The sequence below is a fragment of the Gallus gallus genome, chromosome 1 (genome assembly GCF_016699485.2).
Source record: "Gallus gallus isolate bGalGal1 chromosome 1, bGalGal1.mat.broiler.GRCg7b, whole genome shotgun sequence".
Lineage (NCBI taxonomy): Eukaryota > Metazoa > Chordata > Aves > Galliformes > Phasianidae > Gallus > Gallus gallus.
The window spans coordinates 79,175,886-79,200,780 of NC_052532.1; the positions used below are offsets into that span (position 1 = coordinate 79,175,886).

General features: G+C 40.6%; 1 protein-coding gene across 3 annotated transcripts; it reads left to right on the forward strand.

Moving 5' to 3' along the window:
- Positions 1–4: 4 nt before the first annotated feature.
- Positions 5–21,876, forward strand: GDAP2 (ganglioside induced differentiation associated protein 2). Of its 3 annotated transcripts, none has more exons than XR_006933913.1 (14): positions 5–112; positions 1,216–1,463; positions 2,727–2,866; positions 6,984–7,137; positions 8,600–8,688; positions 10,355–10,431; positions 11,367–11,526; positions 13,235–13,385; positions 14,264–14,340; positions 15,665–15,741; positions 16,613–16,752; positions 17,309–17,363; positions 20,140–20,246; positions 21,114–21,130. XR_006933913.1 is itself a non-coding variant. In XM_004938156.5 (14 exons), the coding sequence occupies exons 2-14, from the start codon at positions 1,288–1,290 to the stop codon at positions 21,159–21,161; spliced, it is 1,488 nt and encodes a 495-aa protein (XP_004938213.3). In that variant the 5' UTR covers positions 5–112; positions 1,216–1,287; the 3' UTR covers positions 21,162–21,876. The 3 variants fall into 3 exon arrangements, 2 of the variants coding, with proteins under 2 accessions (XP_004938213.3, XP_040563046.1); XM_004938156.5 differs by having other exon boundaries at positions 20,103–20,246; positions 21,114–21,876; XM_040707112.2 differs by having other exon boundaries at positions 5–75; positions 20,103–20,246; positions 21,114–21,876.
- Positions 21,877–24,895: the final 3,019 nt, after the last annotated feature.

Here is a 24,895-nt window from a genome sequence, read left to right on the forward strand (position 1 = left end):
GCGCGGGGACGGAAGCGGAAGCGCGGGGTGGCCGCTTCGCTTTTCTGGGTGATGTCGGCGAAGCGGCGGCGGACGGTGGGTTCAGGCCGTGTGGGCGCGGCGCGGCCCGCGGGTGAGTCGGCGGCGGTTGCCGCCGGGGTGCGGCTGAGGGGGCGGTGTGGTTGCCTTGCCTTTGTTGCTTACGGCCCGAGTTTGGGTTGGCGGTGGGGTCTGCTTCGATGGGGTTTTTTGTTTTGTTACGTTTTATTTTTCCTTCTCTTAACGAAAGGTATTCCCTTGTTCTCGTTTCGAAGCTGCCATTATGCGGGTGCTGCTTTGCCACAGCTGTTACGGATGGCAAATGGTGAATAAGAGGTGTCTGCGAGGCAGGCTGAAGCAGCGCCTTGGGGCGGGTTTAATTCACTGGGGAGGTTCAGCAGGAGCGTAGCAGCCCGGTGTTACCTTACTGAGGTCTTCATGTAGCGACCGGGGCTATCGCTGACCTTCCAAAACAGAGGTCAGATGGCGGAGTTCAGTCCGCTGCAGGATTGAAAGCTCGTCGGTCAGCATTCAGATCTCTATCTTTGCTGCCGTTTTCCTGAGATCTGTTTGGGGTTTTGTACCTAATTCCGTGGTAATAAGAGCTGAGCGGTGCTTCGGAGCTCATTGAACTTGCAGTACAGTTGTACAGCTGGGTTGTAGCACTGGGTGGAGACCTTTCCTCTTGTAAATTTGGGGGATTTTTGAAGGGCACGGGGCTAGATTTATTGCTTCTTCTTAGTGTGAGAGGTGTTTGGGGTTTGGTGGGGTTTTCTTGATGGTTGGGCAGAGGTGGAGGGAGCAGACGCTTGTTTTCCTTCGTGGTGTTTGTTTTTAAGCATGACCCTACGTCTGTTCTGAAGGAATAGCCATGCTGTGAATTTCCTCCTCCCTTATAGGAATAAGTAGTCCTTTGTAGGCTTGGGATTTGCTTTCTGTGCTTTCAGAATAAGAGATCACGAGCCAGTTGGACCAGGTTAATCAAGAAGGTGTTTTTTGTTGTGCATTACTAAAGAAAGTATTTGCCTCATTCTTTGTCACACAGATGACAAAACTAGGAAGGAAGAGAAGTTGAGTTGGAGATAATTCCGTGTTTCTGTTAGCTGTACTTGCATTGCAGTCTTGTGAAAGGCCTGGCTCCACGGGAATCGCTTCTCGTTAACAACTGGTGATCTGGTTTGATTTCCTTCCCTTAAGCACCTGGAAGACTCCATTGAGAATTGGAGCGTGACAAGTTGACAGGAGAGAAGAAGTTGTTCCTTCCGTTCCATGGATCCCTTGGGTGCTCCTTCCCAGTTTGTGGATATTGACAGTCTGCCAAGCTGGAGTAATGTCTGTGAGGCTACCCAGGCGGATTCTCACCAAAATCCTGTTGAAAAAGCTCAAGTCAGTGTTAGGTCACCTTTTCCATACAGGAAAGACCTCAATACAAAAATCGTCTTATGGTAAGTTCCATATGGTTCCGGTGTCTCTGTCATCACTTCTCCATTTACTGCTTCCTACAACGACCACTGCTATAGGAAAAAACGCCTTCAGGCTCTCCTTTCTTGAAACAAGCATTACAGATCTAGGAGGAAAATATGTTTTTTGTTCACTAGAAACCTGCACATCTGATGTTTGCTGCGCTATGTGTTGTAAATTGCCCATAGGCATTCCTTGATGCAGCAGACTAAAATCATACTAAAGGAACTTACTCCATCAGTTTTTCTTTCCTGTGTATCAGGTACTCAGACCTACTCTCCAGATGAGTATCTTTGTTAACCAGTATGAAGGGAGGACGATTTTTCAGGGTGCAGATTCAGTGATCAGCCTGAACCTCTTTCCTGGTTCACAGATGCAGGAAATAAGGCTGTCTGTGGATTTCCTGAACTGATCAAAGAAAGAAGAAAAATAAAAAAGCTAAATGTATACTATGATTTGGATTTGGGTAAAATAAGCTTGTGCAATTTGAACTGTCATCTGAATCTCTTCCTGTGCTTGGGAATTGTTATTTCCCTTCCTACGCTCTTTGATTCCAAAATCTGTAATGACTATTTCTGTGACAAAAAGCAGGTCAGATTTCTGCTGGTCCGTCTTCTTGCATGGATCTCTGCGCTGTTTATCTTCTGCTTGTCTGACTCTTGTTCAGCAGAGTGAACATGATCAAATCATGAGTTCACGATCTTGGAACAAAAGCAATGAAGACTTGACTAGCTGCAGTGTTACTTGAGATCTTCAGTGGTCTGAGGAAGAGCAGCAGTGAGGTGCCCCGGATAATGTTCCCGCAGACCAACAAAAAAAGCACACTGAAATATTTGTTAACACTTGGGATATAAAACGCCGTGTGCACTGTCATCTTATCTCTAAGATATGAGAAAATACCTCCTATTTTGGAACATGTTGCATTCCGTGTTGCTTTGCACGCTCTGCTAACTAAACCACCCTACACACAACTACAACACTGTGTTTTATGCATATATCCCCAGGTTACTATTAAAGTTAAGAATTTTTAAGGAAATGAAGGGTCCTGTGCCATCAGTCTCTATCAGTGACAAAGGATGATTCTGCACGGTGAGCACATGCAGGTACACTACACTACAGCTACACTACACTCTATGGGAACTGAGATATTGCTAATGCTTTAACATAACACAGACAAGCAAGGAAATGCTCATTTGAGAATATGCTGTTTAATCTGACATTTAACCTGCAATAAACTGTTTCCTCAGGAAAGGAGACGTAGCGTTACTGAACTGCACAGCCATAGTGAATACCAGTAATGAGTCTCTCACTGATAAGAATCCAGTATCTGAAAGTATTTTCATGCATGCTGGACCTGACCTGAAGGATGAACTTCAGAAGCTCAAGGGTAAGTAGCAGAACATGGCTTTCTTTCTGAAATCTGCTGTCCTTGCATAGTTTGAGGTATCGCTCTTTGGGCATGAACTAAAATCAAGATACAGCTTTTCCTTTTTTCCCCTGGTATCTGTTATTAAGGTAAAATAAAGAGAGGAAGGTAGACTCGCATATGCGTCCTCCACTTTTGTCGTTCAGATTACAGGTCACTGGAAACCTTTGACAGGCGTGCAAGTTGCTGAGCCCATAGTTTGTGTTACAAGAGTTCCCATTGTTATTTGAAGCTACTTAGAATGGCGTGCTCATCTGAGCTTTTACTGTAGGGACCTGGCTTATGTGGCTTCAGGTTTTGCTCTTGCCTTGCTTAGTGTGTATCCACTTGGTGAGTGGAAGAAATAAGTTTAGGTTTGCCATTGCAGGAATTAAGTGGGCTCCAAAACAGACAGTGTATCCTTTCTCAGCCTGTCTTTCAGGAATTAATTTATTCTCAGCGCCTATTAGATGAAAATGAGTATTTGGGTTTTGTTTTTGTTTTGTGTGAGGAACCAATAGTTTATGGTTATCCAAGGTCATACCAGAGTCTGATACGGCTTGCAATTAAGATTACTCATAACTATGGTACTGAGCTGAATTTTGAGACCAGACTGATTCCTGAGTAGTACTGATTACTCTCTTGTAATATCTCTCTTGCAGCTATATCTCTTTATCATATAGTAACAAAATGGCTGGAAGAGGCATAGTATTTCTGATACAAGTTCTCAGTGGCTTAAACTGCAATAGAATAGATATCCTATTCTGCTCATTCAGCTTGTTCAGCTGTTAAAGGACAGCAGATGTTAGTTAGGATCCTGCTACATATATTCACTCTTCTAAAATAAACTCGGGCTTCTTTCAGTTCACTGTGAGGTGGGATGGGAGGGACAAGGTTTCAAAGAGTCCTGTGAATTCAAGGTCTTTCAGTTCTGTAGGAAGTTCTCTAAAAAAATGGGCTAAGTTCCTTAAATTCCTTTATGCCATCCTGAACCATATGTGGTTTAAAACCTCCACCCCTGTAGTGACAGTGTCTTCACTCTTTAATGCGTTCTGCAGATTTATTTCTCCATTTCTGATAGTTTTCCTTCAGTCTTGAGATGGGATCCTTTCAGAAATCAGTTCTCTGACAGTATACTGACTGGCATGTTGTATGGGAGAAGAAAGAGAAGCTGCATTACAGCTTTGACTTCTATGGACTCAGTAATATGAGTTTAACAGTAGCAGAAACAGAAGGGGCCTTAAATAAGAAACCAGTTAATCATTCATCAACTCAACTTCCTTTTTGTGCTCTTTTCCTTTTTTCTTCCCCCCCCCATAGGAGATTGTTCTTGATGAGAAGTGAAAATGTTTGGGCTATAGTCTAAAGCTATAGAATGAATATAGTGGTGATTTTCAACTCAATTATTCCTAATACTCTCTCTCTATATATAATCTATTTCATACAGTCCTAGGAAAGTCATGACTTTTTAAAGCATGTGATATGCTGACTTTTGAAGAATCATGCTTTCTTCAAGCCACTGTCCTGGGAACAGTGTAGTTTCAATTAACAAAGAAATACTATAGCCAAGGGCTCAGGCTCACATATGAACTGCTATTGATATGTGCTTGCTTATCCAGGCATGCTTGTTGCAGTCTAATAAAGACCTTCTGTAATAGCAAATCCTAGTAATCTTCCAAATCCAGTTAGACTTTTTCTCTGCTGCATGCTTTTATATAGAGGACTCCAACATTCCAAAGTACAAGAGGCTGCTGTAGTGTTTGAAATATCACCAGGTAAACAATAAGATTTCAACGTAGTTCCCAGTTTTGCCACAAACCTTGACCTTGTGCAGGTCACTCTACTGGCTCACCTCTCTCCATGCGTTAAAACAGGAATCATACTTGCTGCTTAATTTAGTTTTATAAATTTTATAGAGCTCTCTACATAGAAGGCACTGGGAAGCACTAAGTGTGGTGTAAGCATAGTTAGAAATTACTGATTCTGCATCTAGTTGTCTGAATGTATTAGTTTCTGTACTGAGTTCAGAGCTATAGCTCAGACTTGCTTCATTCTTTCCTAAGAGAGAAAATACTTAAAATGATTTTTATTGCAGGTCTTGGGCTGCTCCTTTGAATTTGTGTGACTTCAGTGGACCAAATAGAAGGAATAGAATCACAGAATGTTTTGGGTTGGGAGGGACCTTAAAGATGATCTGATTCCATCCCCCTGCCATGGGCAGGGACACCTCTCACTAGACCAGGCTGCCCAGAGACCCATCTGGCCTTGAACACCTCCAGGGATGGCTTCTCCGGACAGCCTGTTGCAGTGCCTCATCACCCTTGTAGTGAAGAATTTTAGTGTTACAACTAACTTAAGTCTTCCCTTTTTTAGTTTAAAGACAATTAACCTTCTGTCCTATCACTACACTCCTTGATAGGAAAGCTGGAGAGATTCTATAGGCATCCTTAGGAACTGAAATGCTTCTGTAAGGTTTCCCTGGAACATTCTTTTCTTCAGGATGAACAACCACAATTCCCTCAACCTGTCTTCATAGGAGAAAATAGCTTGATATCTGATACGTTTACTGTTTTAGTTTTATCTACTAACTTTCATAGCTTGAATGTATCTAGTTGCTCTCCTGAGTTGAAGCATTTCAGAGGATGTGCAGTGGTTCGAAATATATGCTTGGTATGCTGTTATATTCCTCCTTCTAAATCCAGAACAGAGTGGACATCTGTAGAAATAATGACATGATTTCTAAGATAAAAAAGTTTGAGGAGTTGGCTTAAAGGAAACACGTCATTGCCATTAAGAAGGCGTGCCTTAAGTCTTGAATAAGTTTCTCAATCTGAAACATATCTTGCCATAAAGCATGCTTTTATATATGCTGTGAAATAGCCTGAGCACCATAACGAATACAGTGGAGTGGGAGAAGAGGTAAGCATTCCTGTACAGCACGAAGCTTCATAATTGACTTGAGCCAAACTACATCAGTTCTGCTACCAGGATTGTTCTAGCCAATGCAGTGAAAAGAGTCATTTTCAGTTGAGTCTGAAAGCTTAAGTGGCTCACTGCAGCTGTACAAGCAAATGAAAGGAGGTGGGAAACACTCCTCCTTGAGAGCTGGGAAAGAGGACTGAAAGTACTTCTTCATCTGTTCAGGGCTGCAGTAGACTTGATTTCGTGTGAAGTGACTTAAGTGAGGAAGGGGGGAGAGTTAGCAGACTATTCTTCGAGGTGCCCTTCTTAAAGGAAAAACAGACTTCAAACACCACAGGTGTTCCTGGATCATTTTTGGACCCAAAATGTCTTGACCAAGTGAATAAAGGAGAAGGGCCTGTGGATGTCATTGAGAATTCTGATAAACTAATTTCCTGATGGAAAAACTGCAGGAATTAGATAGGAGTAACTTACAGAGACTAACCAAAGAGCAATGTAAACCAAAGTGAGGTAAAGGTGTATGCTAGCATGCAGTATATGGTCCTAGAATATGTAACTGGAGGGTGCTGGAAATGGAACAATTAAATGTGTTGTTTGAACTTGGTTGCCTTCAGGCTAGGCATCTGGTCTGTCAAGAAACCTGTGATCTCCTTGAGAATCATACTTGTGCCTTGCGAACACTAAGAGATTAGCAAAACAATGCATGTAACCATGTTCTGGGAAGGCAGGCGAAATGTGTGCTCAATCTCTGTTTTCAGGAAGGTTTGCCAGCAGCTGTTGAGTTTTATTTTGGATACAAAGACTGCAGAGCTCCTTAAAGCAGTCTCCGAAATTCAAATAGTTAAATTCAGATGGATATTTGTGTATCTGTGTTCTGTATGTAGCATAGTAAGCACTCAAGACAACACTTCCAGCAATTTATAGTTTGTCTTTGTGTGTAGTTTTGAAAACTGGGAGGAATTAGAGCAGCTCTTACCTATTCACCATGACTGGGTAGTTTTAAGCAGTTGCTTTGAGAGAGAAAAAGAGCACTCTCCTTAATATTTGATAGCAAAATTACTGATTTTTATATATGCCGGTGAAACTTGTCTAATTCTGGAGGAAGTCAAGAGCTAGAATACTTTTGACCTTCTTTTCATGACGTTGGTGCAAATCCTTGTTTGTTTGTTTTTCCCAGGATGCAGGACAGGAGAGGCCAAACTCACCAAAGGATTTAATTTGGCTGCACGCTTCATCATTCACACAGTTGGACCCAAATATAAGAGTCGTTATCGGACAGCAGCCGAGAGCTCTCTGTACAGCTGTTACCGGAATGTCCTGCAACTTGCAAAGTAAGGGTACAGCAGCAGCCATCCGTGGCTTTTTCTCCTTGATGCTTCGGTCTACATAGAGGTGTGAGCCGCTTCAAGTCTTGAAGCCGTGTAGCTAGAGCTGGGCAGTGTTCCTCCATTCTGAGAAGCAAATAACTTTGCTGGGCTCTGTGCTGCGGAAAAGGTTTAAAAGAGTTTGGTCAGGCAGCAGCTTCCTGTGTCTTTGTGCAGCCACACGAACGTACCCACAGGCAGATCTGACTGCTGCAACAATTCATGGATTTGGTCTGTCTGCTTTCATACTGTAGCTGCAATTCTGCGTCAGGGTGCAGGGTTATTTCTAAATCAATATTTGCTGCAGATGAGTTTGTACTTCTTCCTCTCTTTCATCTGTGCTGTTTTCTACTTCCTCTTGCCTAACAGTTTTTTCATCATTATGGTTTCTACTTTTCTGTGTTCTGTTCTTCTCCCATGATGGCTGTTGTAATGGTAGCCATCATCTAATAAATAAATAAACCTTGAACAAGAGCAGTGTCAGAAAATACACTTTGTGTTTATGTAGGGTAAGGAAGATGATTCTTCCAGGTCTGAACTGTGTGGCATTACAGTGCAGTAGTAACTGTTTTGTAATCCAGATTACAGCTAAGGTTTCTATTATATATTGATTATTGGGTTTTGTTTGCTTGTCTTTGCCTTAGAATTGATGAGTAAAGTCAGATCTGGATTTGAACATCTTATAAACAGTGAAGAAACGTTGATAATTCTTCTTACTGCTTTGAGTGCCTTTTAGTCCTCCTATTCTCTAGACTAACTTTTGACATTTATGGAATTATTGTCTACCAGCTCTGAGCTAGTTCAAACTTCTCTGACTGTTGGCAACACCTTTGCTTTCCTTTTCTAATAACATGGCACTTTCCTGTTCTTGCTTTTCTTAAAGTATATGCCACTCTATGCCAATGATTGTCTAATCATTACTATGACCAAATAAGCCATTTCAGTCAGAGTCTGGACCACTGACCAAAAAAAAGAGAGGTGAGGTTGGGGAATAGAGTATTTGCAGTGAAAAGCACTGGTTTTGTTGTGTGTGGTTTTTTGTGTTTTTTTTTTCTCCATTTCTTTCCCTCATTGTCAATCCTATGCAGGAAGGAAAGTTTTGGAAAAGATTTTAGGGAGGCTGAGGGAAGGACTTCCACATTCAGAATATGAGGAAATGCAGAAACAGGGTAGCTGAGGTAGAACAAGAAATTCTGAGAACGCACACAAGGAAAAATGGTGTGAATCCTTAATGGTGCTCTCAGTTTCTGCTTAATGATGGTAGGTATGTATCTTTCCAGGTAAAAATTCTGAGCAAACATAAAGGAGTGTTACTACTACAGTGAGGCAGGAGATAAATACTGGTGTTATCTTCTAGACTGGTAAAGCTTTGTTCTCATCTGACTATAGATGATGCTTCTGTTCATTTATTTCTCTTTCTGGATTTCAGGGAACAGGCAATGTGCTCCGTAGGATTTTGTGTTATTAACTCATTGAAAAGATGCTACCCTTTGGAGGATGCAACCCACATAGCACTGCGTAAGTCTGTTAGAAAGTGACATAAATTCACTGGTAGTTTTCAACAGATTGCTCATCTCTGTAGACTGATGTTGATATAGGGGAGCTTCTTTTTTAGAGGACTCTAACATTTGTGATGTGTTAGAGGAGGATATAAAGAGGCAAGCTTTGCATGGGTGAATAGAAATGGAGGATAAAAACAAATGACCTTTCTCTGAGAGGTTGTCAGTAAGCATATGTGGAAATTCTAATTTGAACTTTTACTATTTGGTGTATTCATTAGTGAGCTGGAAAAGATGCTGAAGAGTTGGATGAGAGAGCTTGCTGGTAATAAAATGTAATAATAATAATAATAATAATAATTGTTCAGGATAGAAAAGATGAGGCCTTGACTGTAATAACTGCATATATACCTCAAGCAACAGATTGAATTTTACTTGCTATTTTGGTATTGTTGGCATATCCAGATGTGAAGTGATATTCTTGTCCACTGTCTTATTCCTATATGGTCCTGCCTTTGCACGATGGGTTAATGCTACAGAGTAAAACCTTGAGATTGTAGTGGTTTAGTTCAAAGGAACAAGCTAAGCAAGGCAGAACAAAACAAAGAATGCTATGTTAGAAGTGTGTGATTTATCCACTTCTAAAGTTGCGTGTTTGAGGAAAATCTAGAAGTTCAGAGGAGGTCAACAAGAGTAGGCAAAGGCAAGGAATAGCCAAGTAGGTTAGTCATCTTCAGTCTGCAATACACTGATATTGCAGGGTGTATGATAGCTTTCTGGAAGCTCACAAGTGGAATGAAAGTGGTGAATAAGAATCAGCTGTTTGCTGTCTCTCAAACTGAGAACTAGGAACTCTAAAATAATGCTAGTATGAACCAGGCTGAGAAAAAAACAAGGAGAAATGTTTTGTTTTTTTTTATAATTACATCATTTGTTGTATGGAACTTACTACAAAAAAAAAAGCATAGTAGATAAAAAAAAATCAAGTTTGGGTTCAAGTATATCAACATGAAATTTAAAAATGAAGGTTACTAGAAACAAATAAACAAAAAGTCCTTGGCTGAAATGACTTTATGCATTTTTCCATTCTTTGACAAGAATATTATGTATTTGCTTAGTTCTTACTTTTCTTCTGGCTTTTTAATTTCTGTTGGCATGCTCCTTCTGTCTGCATTCCATTTATAACTTTTGTATGCTGCTTTAGCATAGCTGACCCTTGAGTTTCTGTGTGTCTGACTCTGCTTTGTACCAACTTCTATATGGCTTGCTGTCAAGTTGCTTCTGTGGTAACTGGGGGAACCATGACTTGTTCTAGGGATATCTGGCTTTGGCAACTTGCATAGAACTCAGTAAAGAAAGGATTTGGTTTGGTTTTTGCAGGGTGCTTGGTTCAAGTTCAACAAATTGAGGTTTACCTAGTAAGCTAAAATCACAGAGACTCTTAAATTTTCATATCCATCTCTAAAGTGAGAAGTAGGAGAGAAAGAGGATGGAACTTTAGTATGCTCAACAACATTTCTTGTTAAACCACCACTTATTCCACGTTTGTGTATTGCCCGTGCAGCTACTTTGTGTGAGAGGGGAGATGTCTCTCTCTGTTCTGCACTCCACTGATTCCCTTACGTGTGGTCACGTACATAAATTTCTTCTCCTGTTCTTCTAACTACATTTGTTCTTCCTTGCAGGCACAGTTAGAAGGTTCCTGGAGATTCATGGGGAGACTCTGGAGAAGGTCGTATTTGCAGTCTCTGAGCTTGAAGAGGTATTTTCATGATGTTCATTCCATCAAAATTCATAGGCATGTATGATCATCTCTGCAGCACTATCAACTCCCACGCTGTAAAGTTGAACGGGGACACCCCCTACAAACCATCCTGTCTCACTTAGGCTTTTGGTTGCACAGCATCCTTCTGTCTCCTACCGGCATAGCATCTTATCCAGTACTGCTTATATTTCTGGAAGTCACCATGTTCACAGACTTTCCATTTCTGGCTTGCCTGTTCCTGAGCTATGAACAGGAGTCAACATTGGAGTTTAAACTATACACTTGTGCTGAATGTGTTCCAGCAGCTAGAACACAGATTTCTTGTGCAAGGCTTGCTCCTTATTCAGTGTTTTTGTCTTGTGGTTTTAAAAGATTGTCCTGATTTCCAGTATAACTCACCCACAGATCACATACAAACAACTTCAACAAGCCAGCAAGCAGTGTTTAAGTAACAGCCTTGGTATTTCTTGACTTGTTTTCAGACAGGTGCTTAACACTTTGAATATTGATTTCTCAATGTACATCAGACTTGCTAGTGGTTGTTTCTGCACTGTTCATATCATATTCCCTCTGGAAAATAATTAACTTAATGTGGAGGTGTAGCAAACCATTTTAATCCAAGCATTCTTTGCTTAAGCTGTCATCTGTGTAAATTCATTACAAAACTGAATTCTCTACTTTCTGTCTGAGTTCATGACCTTAAAGCAGGATCTTCTCAGGGTCACTTGTCAGTGTGGCAAAAAAGAAAAGAAAAATTAATTTTGATAAAGGCTATCTGCTTCTATTGCCAAGTAGCAGCCCAAATTAAGCTATCCAGGGAAGCAGTGCTTTGCCTCCAGGCCTCAGAGAAGATCCCTGTTACAAGGGCAGGCATTCTATAGCTGAAGAGCAAGGATGCGTGGTGGACCTTCACGCGTTTTTCTTATTTGTAGGCCACTTACCAGAAGTTGATGCCTCTGTATTTTCCAAGATCTTTGGAAGAAGAGATACAATCCTTGCCTTACCTCCCTGCAGATATTGGTAATGCAGAAGGGGAGCCTGTAGTACCAGAGCGGCAGATCAGGATTACTGAAAAGCCGGGCATTCCAGATGGTGAGTTTTTAACTGTATTTTGGAATAAGGTCTCTATGTGAAAGTCAGGGAAATAAAGGAAAAGCGCATAGCAAGCAAAGAAATGTCTTAGATGAGGTCGTGTAGGAAGACAAGCTGTAACAAAGAGAATTGTCAAGCTGCCTTGTAAGCTTTGCATGTTCCACAGCAGCAACTTCTGCTTTGCTGTGGAGAGTGACTGGAGGATGTGGTAAATCTGTTGTTTTATCTTATTTTTTTTTTTGGAGGGAGAGAGAGGGTGTTCATTCCTTCTGTAGCTTTTCTCCTGAGTTGGTTAGGACTGTTTTTTCCCCTTCAGAATTGTACCAGTCCTTGACTGAAATAAGCATTGCTGTTAATGGATTGTCACGCACTACATCTTGAAACATTGTCTGCATCTTGATCTGAGTTTGTTGTCACTGCACGTGCATCAAAATAGTAGGTGCTTAATGAAAACTAGCAGAAATATGCTAAAAGGTAGAGGAACTAAGTAATTCCAGGTGTTTGAGAAATTATTGTTAGCTTAAAGCATTAAGCTAACAATAAAAATTAAAGCTTTAAGCATTGTTAGCTTAAAGCTTAGTGAATGAAATCAAGTTGTAAAGAGGTTGCCTAAGTTTCAAGATTGGGATGTTGAGAGATGAATGTCAAAGCAATCTGAATGGGCATAGCTATATGTTCTGCCTTCCCCATCAAGTAGTCCTGTGAAAGGTTTGCACTTCAAGCGAGGCCTTAAGCCATGAAAAGCAGAGAATTTGGAGTAAGTTTAAAAGGTTTTCTGCTTTTGCATGGCTGGTAGCAATAAGGCTGAGTATGCAAAAAGGATACTAGTAACTTAATTTTCGTGTTTGTGGTAGGATACATAATGTAGCTGCTCCTGCTGTTCAGACTGCAGTTTCTTGTTTGTTTGTTTTCTTTTCCCCTCTCTACCTAAACCTCTGGCTAGTGATGTTTGCTCCTTTGACTGATTGCTGTGAGACATTCAACCACTGGCTAACAACTTAGGAAATGTTTGGTTTGGCATATACGGGGGCAAACGTGTGTAGTGGAATCTTGTGTCCTTTTCCCATTGTTAGTATAGCATGTCACACTAGAGCTATGAAACTCAGTTCTTATCCAAACTGCCCAGAGAGGCAGTACCAGAAGCCTCAACAGTTTTCTTTGAGGATGTCAAGTTCAGTGGAGCATTCTCTTACTGTTAGCAGCAAGTGAGCCTGTGCTGTTGTACTTCATTTCACAGCGAGGTAGCAGATAACCAAACTCAGGTTGTCAACTCATCTACAGCCTCTGTTACAGCAGTGTTGATACAAAAGGAAGAAGTGAGCCTTTTCTGCAGTACAGCTTCTAAACTGAGTGAAACTGCAGTACATGTCCCTCTGCACGCTTGCTTTTCCTCTTTTAACAACTAAGACAATTGTAAACCCTAAATCACACTCTCCAGACTTTTTTTTTTTTGAGTCCTTCTGAGAGAGTTAACTGTCATCCCCTTTGTTAAAAGGGGATAACTAGGACCTGCAAAGTTATTTTACAGACAAACCAACATCTTAATGTTAAGTCTGTAGTCCTCAAGTATGTTGTATAATCATGGTACACTGTGTTCTTTGTGTATCATGATGAGTGGGTTGGCTCACTGAGATACAGCAATTCGGCAGCACCACTGCTGTTTCATACACTGCTTGAACATTTTATGCTACCTTTGTTTCTACTGCAGATGCTTCAGATGAAGAGGGGCTGGAGGCAGATTTGTCTTTCATTGGTTCCCATGCTTTTGCCCGCATGGAGGGAGACGTTGATAAACAGAGACGCCTCATCCTTCAGGGACAGCTGTCAGAGGCAGCACTGCAAAAACAACACCAGAGGAAGTGAGAATTTCCTTGTCTGTGTGAATGTTTTGGGTTAGCTAGTTGTTCAGAGGACCAACCTTCATGTTAATTTCATTACCTGTTAAGTCTGGTTTCACCGTCGGTCTCAGTAGCAGCTGCTTGGGTAGCAAAAGGGAAGTCATTGAATCCACTGGCATGCCCAGTGCAGTGGAACAGCTGGCTTGTCCTTTTGCCACATGATGTCACTGTTTTGTCACCACTCTATGTGGTGGGGTCACTGGCTTTAGTATTGCCTGCTTGCTTCTGAGGCTCTGGGCGGCTTACCTCTTTGTCTCAAAGTAGAAAGATGAAAAAGCTGCAGCATCCATTTATTTCTCTTCTTGTTTTTTATTTTCTTTCTCTTCTGCCATTAATCTTAATGTACCTGACCACTTTCCAAGAAGCCAATCCAGTACTAGAGACTCTTGAGGAATGATGTTTGCCATGCCTAGTCAAATTGTTCACCATTTGAAAACTGAAGTAATACCTATATATGACTCCGGTTGCTGGGTACTAAGGTTCAACTTCTTGACTTCTTTTTAAGAGTGCTTCTGATTTTTAAAATGCTGGCACTGAGGTGGTTTCAGTGGAAAAAAATGAAATGTTTTCAGCCCAAATGCAAAGTCACCAGCAGTTGGGTATTGTGTACCAGCAGTTATATATTCAGTGCCCCAGTAAAACTCATTAGATGAGTCAGTGAGCACTTACTTTTGTCCTCCCCAACACTTCTTTAGCAATTTGAAAGAAGCTCCACTGGTCAGAAATTCATGCTAGAGAGAGATCGCTCACTGAGGTTTTTATCCTTCCCTCTGTATACTATTTCAGGCTTTTACCCCCAAAGGGGGACTAGATCTGACCTGATGTCTTTATTTTTCTAGTTACAATCGTTGGCTGTGCCAAGCAAGAGCTGAAGACCTCTCTGATATTGCTTCCCTTAAAGCCTTGTACCAGACAGGTGAGTTCAGGGTGCTGACGACTGATGTATGTTGCCTTAGAATAAAAATACAAAATAAAAATGTAACATTTTCTGTTTGAGTACAACATCATCAGGTACCATCAAGTGAGGCCAGCGCCTCTGTAGTAAAGTAGGTATTCTCTTTTGACTGACTTTAGAACAGGGTGTGGTAAACTCCCCAAAAGCTTCTCTTTAACAGTCTGAGGATACTTACATGTTCTAAATTTATCTGCAGAGCGTAACCAGTAAGATTCTGAAAGGAAGAGTGAACTCAGTGGGAATGGGAATTCAAACAACAAGTTAGTTTAGCAACAATTATAGAGAGTTGCAGTTATGCTTTCAGATGCTCAAGAGCTTTCTTGCTAGGCAGTTTTTGATGTAATTAATACCATTAGATTAAGCCAACGTATAAGATGCTCTGTGTGAGGTAATTCATTGTCTGGTCTGAATAACCTCTCCCCTTGCAAAGAAATGAATGTTACTTTCAAGTGATTAATGCAGAGAATAAACAATAACCAGAGCAGTTTTTCATGCAGTTTTCCTGAAGAAAGTGTCTTGTTCCTTTTCCCTCGGTTTGGATTTGAGTCACTCTTCCCTGTATCTTCGTTACAGCACTAGTGGCATAGTAACCTGAGAAGTATATCTTAACCTTGAGTTTGGTAGATATGGAAATTAGGGAGAGAATCAACATCCTGATGAGTTTGGTGGAAGGTATTAGCTGCTAGGTCTTTGCAGCGTGGGAAGCAGAAGTACCTTCTCATTCTTTTTCTTTAGGTAGTGTCACATTTGGAGGTAAAACTTGCTGGTCCTAGTGGCTTATTACTGCTTTGCATCATGACAGAAAGAAGCAAGTAGTCAAGCTTTTAAAATCATAGTTGTGTCTACATAGACAGTGGCTATGCAGAGAAAGTCTACTTAGCACTTTTGCATCCTGAAACTCCAGATGCTTACCATGATCTTTGTACAAATACCACGGCTGTGCGATACCTCCTGCTTTGTTTAATTTTTAATTGTTTTGGCTTAGACAAGGCATGTTTTGGGCTGTTATTTCTTGATTTAGGTAAATGTGGTGTGCACAACTGATCTAAAAATGTATTCCTTGGTGCTTAAGTTTCTAGGATATGATGCAACTGCCTTTTCTAGACCAGCTTAGATACTGGCATAGTGAGAAGTAACTCTAACGTACTTCCTCTGATTTCTGAGATAGTAATAAGATGTATTGCAAAAATTCTGAGTTGTGTCTTCCTGGTTTAAAAAAAAGGACCAACTTAAGAACCTGACATGACTGGGAGATGTTTCATCGTGTTATTTTTTTTTCTTGTAGGTGTGGATAACTGCGGTCGCACAGTGATGGTAGTTGTTGGAAGAAATATCCCCGTAACATTGATAGACATGGAAAAAGTAAGGCTTTGTTAAACTAAAGTTGTGTAGGTTGAATGTGAATGTTCAGGATTTGAGAGTCAGAGTATAAGAGCAACTTGGAATTAATACTAGAAGTGTTATCTATAGATAGCTTAAATGAATCATAGAATGTCCCAAGTTGGAAGGGACCCAGAAGGATCATCAAGTCCAACTCCTGGCTCCACACAGGACTACCCAAAAATCAAACCTTATGCCTGAGAGCATTGTCTAGAGGTTTCTTGAACCCTGGCAAGCTCAGTGCCATGACCACCTTACTTCCCTGGGGAGCCTGTTCCAATGTTTGACCGCTCTTTTGGTGAAGAACCTTTTCCTGATATCCAGCTTGAACCTCACCATTGCAGGTTATTGTCATTCCCTAGGCTTCTGTCTCTGGTCACCAGAGAGAGTATAGATCAGTGTTTGCCTCTAAAAGGAGGGTAACTAAAAAATATTTACCTCAACAGATCAAAACTTATTCCTCTTTGTGTATTTTGGGATGGCTTTTCTGGAGGAGAAACTGGACTGTGTTCACAGAAACATGCCTTACGTGGACTTGTTTTTCTTCTCAGAGACTCGCCATGTTTCTGTAACTGGAAAACAGAGTAAATGTAAATGTAACAAGATAAAATATCTTTTCGTGAAAACAGCAGGAATTTATCTCTGTTTATTAAGTCAGGTAGACCAAAAAAGTCATCCAAATGACTGCAGTCAAAGACTCGGAATATTCACCTTGCTCAAACAGAATGCCACCCAGTTTCATAATTTTTGATCTGTGAATGAATGAAAAGAAGCATATCAAAATATAATATAACTGTGAAGGAATTATTTCCAAAATAAATAAATAAATTCCATCTTTTTTTCTCCATCTCAGGCTCTTCTGTATTTCATCCATGTCATGGATCATATTGCAGTTAAGGAATATGTCCTAGTGTATTTCCATACACTCACAAACGATTACAATCAACTAGATTCTAATTTCTTGAAGAAACTCTATGATGTTGTTGATGCCAAGTGAGTATCAATATGAGAATAACCCCTCTGTGCTGTGCAAATGTTTGCCATTCCTTTTATCTGTTTTCCCATTTAGTTGTGCTAGGGCAAAGATCAAAGTAACAAAGGCAAGAAGAAGGAATATTTAATCTTTTCAGCTCAACACTAAATTTGAAATTAAGAAGTGCTGTCCTCTGCCATCTCCTATCTGTAGCTGTTACAGAAATAAATGTATGGGGTTTATTGTCTCTCCAGAAGCAGAGGTTCTGGAGCCTGACATCATTAGAAGTATGTTTCTAGTTGTGAGGGAGGAGGCTTGGGTAACATTGGCAGTCATAAGTTGTCCATAACTTTCACTGTCCACATAAAAGATGACAGGCTGTGATAATGAAAAATAATAATTCCAATTTTTCTCTTTGCATTTAGTCTTAGTATGTGCCCTTGCTTATACAAGATTTAGCTTTTTAAAATGACACCACAGGCACTTAAGCAAAATGATCTTTGTTTTGCCGGTTGCTGTCTCGGTGAATATAATTAAATGTCACTTTTAAAGAGCTCTTTTCTTTCTTTAAACCAGGTACAAGAGGAATTTGAAGGCGTTATATTTTGTCCACCCAACATTTCGTTCAAAGGTGAGGTATATAGTAGAAAAGAAAAAAGCATTTCGGATATTGGCAGAGTAGCATGTAAAACTGTAAGGAGCATAAGTTTTATATAGAGGCTTTCAAAATTAGACGGTATCTTCTGTCAGTATCTCCATGAACAGAATTTGAAATTCATCTCTGCCTTTGATCAAGCTGTAGTCTTCCAGCCTCCAGTGCAGTACAGTTGTCTTGTTCCTGTTTTTCTGTGTATATCCTTAACAGAGAAATGTCAAGCAGCAATGAGAAGTTAGGATTATAGGGTGTGGAGTAGGGAAGGGAAGTGGGAAAAATGCTTTTGTCATATGGAGTACTGAAAAAAAATCCTGTCAGTCCTTTGCTGTGACCTGTGTGGGGCAACAGAAGGTGGCGCTCTCTTTCTTCTGTACTTCGCATCTATGTGACTACTTCAGATGAACCAAGTGTCAGGCAGCAATCCTTCCTAAAAGTTTTTGTCCTATTAAAAGATTGGAAATACGGTCCTCCATGTTCACATCAAATGTATTTGCTCTACTTTTTTCTGCTGGCATTGATTAAAATGTGATAAAACTATCACCTTCAAAAAATGTTTCTACGTGTTCAGCAGGAATTTCCTCAACTGCTGAATTTCTGAAGATTCTGGTTTTTTGGGTTTTTTGCATATACAGCTGGGACTTTGTGAGACTTGGAGCTTCTTGTTTTTATGCAGATGAGATTGCAGCCTCCCAGCAGTGTATTTTCCATTTTCTGTCAGGATTGTTATTTGTTTTCCCCCTGTACGTATCTGAGGCTTGAGTGATAGAATTAGAGCTTCCAGCTCTGATGCTTCAGAAAATGAAGGAGCAGACAAACAGCATTACTAAGGTCACAAAATTGAGTGGAAAAGCTGAAGCTAGGAAACACTAGTGTTTCAGATTCTCGGCAGTACTTTATCCCCCTCCTGTCTTCCTATGTAATTCTATTTGACTGGGAAATGGTTTGTGTTGGAGGATGGGAAGTTGTTCACCAGTCCATTGCCATTTTTTTTTGTCCCTTTGAGAACAGCAGTGGAACTCGGCAGATCTGCAGGACAAGCAGATAGTTGGCAGAAAGCAGGGAGGATGAGAGAGACAGAACTTCCTAACTTGCTGGAAATTAATTGGTTTGTACCCAATTCTAGCAGCACAGCTGGAGACAAAAGAGGATATGTCAGTGTCATCCTGCCGAGCCTTTTCTTTAACTGAAAGGCAAGAAGGATTGCCGCTGGCTGTTGCAGAGACAGCCTGCTTACGAAATATGATGTAGGGTATGCAGCAGAAAGTCCTGTTGGAGATGGTGGCTGCTAAACAGCTGTATTGAATCCTGGCACAATGAGTGGCTGCTGTCTTTTACAGTTGCAGTGTTTATTTCTGTGCTAAAACAGATAAGAGACTCTTGGAAATTCACATATCCCTAGAAAACAAGCATTGTTCTGAATGTATTCATGGTGATAAGTAAGATTGTTGGGTTTCTAGATATGAAACTGTTTTTAATTATGTATATTCCAAGGCTGACTGCTTATCTAGAGCACATGGTTTAAGTATGCAGGGTTTAGCAGTTTCTCAAAAACACGAAGTAGTGGAAGCAGGATATGTCCCTACACAGTCAGTTTTTGTAGGTTAATTGTGTCTTTTTGCATAGCTTCAATGCGAGCATTTTTGTGATCTGTGAGGAATTTGGTTATCTTGTAGTGGTTTTGGAAAGTAACAATTTTTACTACGAAATCACACAACCGGCAACAGTAACAAATGTCACCTCATCTAACTAGAAGTGTTCCTACCTTCTGTAATGACGAGTCTACCTTCATGAATGAGGGGAAAATGGATTTGGATGGCTTTCCAATTTTTGGGGGGGCGGGTGATTTGTATGCTTGGTTTTTTTTAGGATATCACAGTTGTTGCTGAGTAGCAATCTGTGTTAAGATACCCTTGAAATACTATGCACTTAACTCTTTTATGTAAATGTACTTCTGCTAGTTATTGCTCTGGCAGTCTGCATGCAAATAAAGGGCTCTTTGGGGCATCTTTTTGGTGAATTCCCTCACCTCTCTGTTCGTCCAAACAAAGCTTTTTAGAATCTGGTGTGTTATGAGTGAAGCATTAGTAGGTGGATATTGAACAACGTCACCCAGAGAAACTGTTTTCATAAATATAGTAACTTGGCTGTGATTTTTTTTTTTAGAACGTTTTAAAACTGAAACACAAATTAATATTCATAATCTTCATCTTTATTTTCATTATGAGCAATTTTTGTCATCTTTTTCTGTAATGGTCATAAAAGCCATTTCTGGAGATCAGAAACACATAGAAAGGTTGTTGCAGACTACTTGCAGCTTTTTCCACGCAAGATCCTTCCTCTTGTAATAAAACTTTCCTATCGTAATAAGTTTCTCTTTAGGTTATGACCCAACTGAGAGACAGATTTTATCTGTGTTACGCAGTTTTCTGTAAGGAAAAAAAAAAATGTTTATACTTTAACCCTGTGGTTTTCTACAGTAGAAAATAGGGAACTTAAATTGGCAGCTAGGGAGGAGCTAGCATGGAGTTGGACAGCACTAGCTTTAAAGCTCTAAAGCTTGCTAGGTAACAGTGGTGTGTACTATCTGACCTTGTGTTATTGCAATTATATCAGTGCCTCAGTTTTAACTCAAGCCTATTTTTGAGTATTATGTTGAATGGTAAGGTTTTGAAGCAGCACCATCTTAATTAGTTTTTGTTTGGGGTTTATCTTCAGGTCTCAACATGGTTTTTCACTACCTTTACTGTCTCAGGGCTAAAGGACAAGATCCACTATGTGGAAAGCCTTCAGCAGTTATTCACAGCCATACCTCCGGAACAGATTGATCTCCCTCCTTTTGTTCTTGAGTATGATGCCAGGGTAAGTGATTTCATGTGACAAGTATCTGTTTGTACTCCCAAGTGTACTTATTGTGCATCTCTCATTCTGTTCAGCAAAAGCTTTTAAAGGTTTGATTTCCACATCTTAAGAATGAGGAAAGGAAAGAGGGAGAGTCTAGTTCTTCTGTATTTTGTACATAATCCAAGGGGAAGCCTTGGCCAAGAAGCAGACTTCATTCCCAATAGTTTCAGTGTCCTGTGTGCATAAGAGAGACTATCTTTCTTCAGCTGAGAACTATAGCTTAGCATGCTAAGAGCCTGCCTACAGGATATAACTTGTCACACATGTACTATATACTTTACACTTACTATGGTTAAAAAAAAAAACTGTCTTATTTTTTTCTTTCCTATGCCATGTATCAAGTACATTGCAGGGGTGAGTGGGGAAGCAGGAAGTAAATCTAGTAGGGAACCTTGCCACTGCATTGGCTCTTCCTCCTTTCTTTCCCATCCCCGGTCTGTACCCAAATGGTGGAATGAATATGGCTTGCACTGCCCAAGTCAATCCAAAGAGGTTGTGTTCCAACTACAAAGCAACAGCCATAGCTGCATAGGCAACTTTGTCTTGAACTGAATAACTTGCTCTCCTGGTATATGTGGCTTCCTTGCATCATAGTTGAGGCTCAATTTTTGACCTGTTTTTTGTTGTTGTTTGTTTAAAACAAAGGCAAAACCAAGGCCAATTTTTGGCTGATCAACAACACAGTCCTGTTCTGGGTGAGTTGTGGTCACTGTACTCGTGGAAGAAGCATTTAAGAGTACCTGTTTACTTTTGTATTAACATCCATTACACTGAGGTGTATAGGAGAAGGTTTTTGCTCAGCTATTTGTTCTATTCTCATTTCAGGAAAATGGGCCTTACTATTCCTCATATCCTCCATCCCCTGACTTGTGATCTGCAGTCCTGCAATGCTGTTGGTTTCCCATGGATCCAATGACCTGATGTCTGCCAAAACCTGTGCGTTTGCCCACAGAATTCAGAGAGAGGGTTTTCCTCCCCCAGCTCTGGTATTTTTTTACTGATAAGATATTTTCGAGCACTCAAGCAATCAGAACACTTTATGCCACTGTGAACTGTACAACTATTTCAAATATATTTATCCAATGGAAAAGTTGATTTTTTGGGGGGGATCAGTATTTTATTTTCTTCTTTTTTTTGAAGCTGTTGCGTTTATTCCTGAACAGACTTTCTCTTTTCAGGGAGATCCATCAAAAGCACTTGACTGTGTTTGTAACTATTATAACTTTCCACATCCATTTGTAATACCTGGTTTTTGACTGGTTTGTACAAATATTGTGCGGTACCAGCCTGACATGTTGCTCATCGTATGGTTTCTATGCTTTCCCATCTGGTTACTTTCCTTCTTAGTTAGTGCTCATTACTTTGGTTTTGATGCAGCAAAAGTACCTGAAGTTGGGAACACCGTGTTTGCCGGCTGAACAGAACACTGCAGCCAAGCAGAGATTACTGCAGCACTTAGTACCATAAATGCTGACTGAGCTAGGAGCCTGATACAGTCCCAGTCCATCTTCAGAGAATGATGTGACATGTCAGGATGCCACTACCCTCCCAGCAAGAATAAAATTGAAAAGCATTTACACTTCCTTTACACTCTTCTAGAGTTCTTCGTGTCTGCTTTGAAATGCCAGATGTGTTTCTATGATAAATGAATATCATCTTTCTGAAGTGGTGGAGAGGCCAAATGGTTTCTTAGAGATATCAGCGTCCCTTTTACTTCTTGATATGCTGTTTTACACATCATACTGTATGACATCTGCTGGTCTTGACAGGCGCAGTATACAAGAGTGCAGCAGTGATATTTATGGAATTAGATGTTAAAAGTCTTTCAGCTGCCAACAGAACACTGAAAGAGGGAGAAGGCTCCCTTAATACCATCAGGGATGATGGACTCCATAGTAGAAAGAATGTCACAAAAGTTCTGAGTATGAAATGTCATCATGAGATCTTATAAGATGGTTAGTCTGAAAACATCTCTCTCTCCCAAAGCATTGTATGTTGTTGGGATAAATAGGAAAATAATTCTGCCTTGATTTTGATAGTGTAATTGCGTGTCACAACTTGTTTGCACTCCGGGGGTTTTGGCTTTCTTGTGTTAGGAGTACAGTGGAAGATGGACCATGCTGAGTTTCCTTTCTCTCCTGCCTTGTCCTCCTTTTGGCTTGATGTTGTGTTTATGCTCCATATACCCTCAGCATGTTGGTATGTCAGTTACAGATGAAAATTTGGCTGGGATTTAATAGTCATGTACATACAACTTAATATTGCTTTTCAAGTGGCCCCCAGAATCTTCATGTGATTCCATTATCAGATCTCAGGTGCTGCTGAAGGCTGGAAACTGTAGCACAATGGGAAACCACCTTGCTGTTAATACTTGGATTACAAGTGCTTCTTTCAGCACTTCTCTGGTGTTTTTTTGAGAGAAGAAAATAGCAGCAGTCAATCTGGAGCAGCTACCACACGTCCCTAACCTCCTCCTTTCACCTAGCTGTTTACAGCTGCCCTTGTCTTCTGACTGGTTTACAGCCAGCAGTGAATTTTCCATGCCTCTCTAACGATTTGTATAGCTTTCCACCCCCATTAACCATCTGCTGTTTTTCACACCCGTGGCATTTCCACCGGGGCATTTGCAAAATAGCTAGTGCCCACTTAATAGGCACACTAAAGGTGATTCAAAGTGTATTGCGAAAACGGAGCTCTCGGCTTCATCGGTTGAGGCAGTCCCTATGCCTTTAGCTCACAGATGGCTCAGAGTCATAAGACCTAAACACTTTTTCTTAGGACTCTGTCTGCACGTTTTTCAGACCCGAGCCCAGTCATTTTAAGAAATTACTTGGCTCAATGAAGTGCAAAACTGTCTCTGGAGCATTTGCAAAGTGTAAAAGGAGATCTTGGCACTGTGCATCGTATTGTGTATATTTTTCCCTTGAAAGACCTTGCTTTAATTTTACTTTTTTTTTTTTAATGCAAGTCTTACATATCTGAGTGGCGGGACAGACCAGCATTGTGCTGTGAAAATCCTGCTTTTTTTCAGTGGATCTGCATTTGTGGTGGTTTACCACTTGTATTTTTACTGGAGCCTATTAGAAGTAACGTGCTATAGGGGAGGAGGGGGAAAGGGATCAAATAATTGAGGATCTCAGGTTATTCAATATAATTAAAATAATCCTAATATAAAACTGTATTTGTTTTAGGCTGAGATAAATGCTGGCATACAATTAAGGGTGGATACAGTGTGCTCATCTTAGAGAGGCCCAGGAGCACACTGTGCACACCTGAACTCTTAAGTGTTTTAACAACCCTACCCACTGCAGAATTAAAACTCTTGATGAAGGCTTTGTGCCTTGCTTAGGCTATTTCACACCATCTGTAGGCTCACAGAGGGAGTCACCATAGGGAAGCATATTAATATAATTATATGAGTATTGTTCTTGCTGCCGTAACTCCCTGTGATGTTGACATTAGACTGATACAGTCACTGAAACTCACATGCAGCACTTCGGCACTTGATTGTTATTAGCTAGACCTCTTCTGAAAGCATCACATTCCCTTACTTATGCTGCTTTTAGATATCTTTGGGGCCAGGTTCTGTCATGCTGAGGTCTCTCTAGGGGCAGGTGATTCAATCAAAGTCTCTCTGATTACTTGTTGACACTGGCCAAACTGAATTTTAAAGCAATTACCGAAGTGGTGAAAGGTAAAGCATTTGGTAGCTGCTTGTGTTCTTCCTGTTGTGTTTTGTGCTTTCTTCTTCTTAAGCAGCTGCTGTTGGGAATAGGAGGTGGCAAAGAGTTGTAGGCAAAGTTACAATGTCAGGTTTGTGCAGGAGATGAGGCAGCGTGAATTTGTCACATATGTCAAATTGAGCTGCTCTTTTCCCTCATTCTCCTGCTTTCTTAGAATGAAAACAGAGCTGCTGAGTCTTTCTGGCAACTTTGCTTCCCTCATAGTAGCCTAAAACCTTCTTGCTTCTTTTGTTTTGTCATATATGTCTCTGTTGCCTTGTCTTTGTCCTGAATTAGACCTTCTCTGTAGTCTATCCCTGAACACTTATGTGGCTGCAGTGCTGCAAAGGATTAGCATCCAACTGCTGAGACCAGACGCTCCATGTGAAATTAATTTAGATGGCTTTGCTATTCAGCGAGCTGATATCAGCCTTTCTCCTTTGTCAAAGTGAAAAACAAGAGTAAATCTTGTTTGTTTTTTTTTTTCCCCTTTCCTTGGCCTCTCTGGGATGAATCCTATTACATCTGTGACCAAGCAACAGAAGCAAGAGTCCCAATTTGAAAATTGTTTGCACCTCTAAGTATATTACAGACATTCCTGAATGTGTTGATTCTGGCTAAAGAGTAACTGATCCTAGTGAATTCTGTTACAAGTACAGGCTTGGGAGAGGGAAGGACACTGTTCAGCTGCATTTGGGGGAACAGGTTAGGAAGCTATCTACCTGAAACAACTCAGTGCATGGTCCTCCAGGGCCAAGGAAGACAAACCTTAGTACATAGCCTGTACTTCTAGGGCAACTGTCCCAATGATTTTTCTTCAGTCTCCCATGGAAAAGGGATTGGTCCTAAGTTAGAGAGAGAAATGACTGAGTACCCAAACCACCA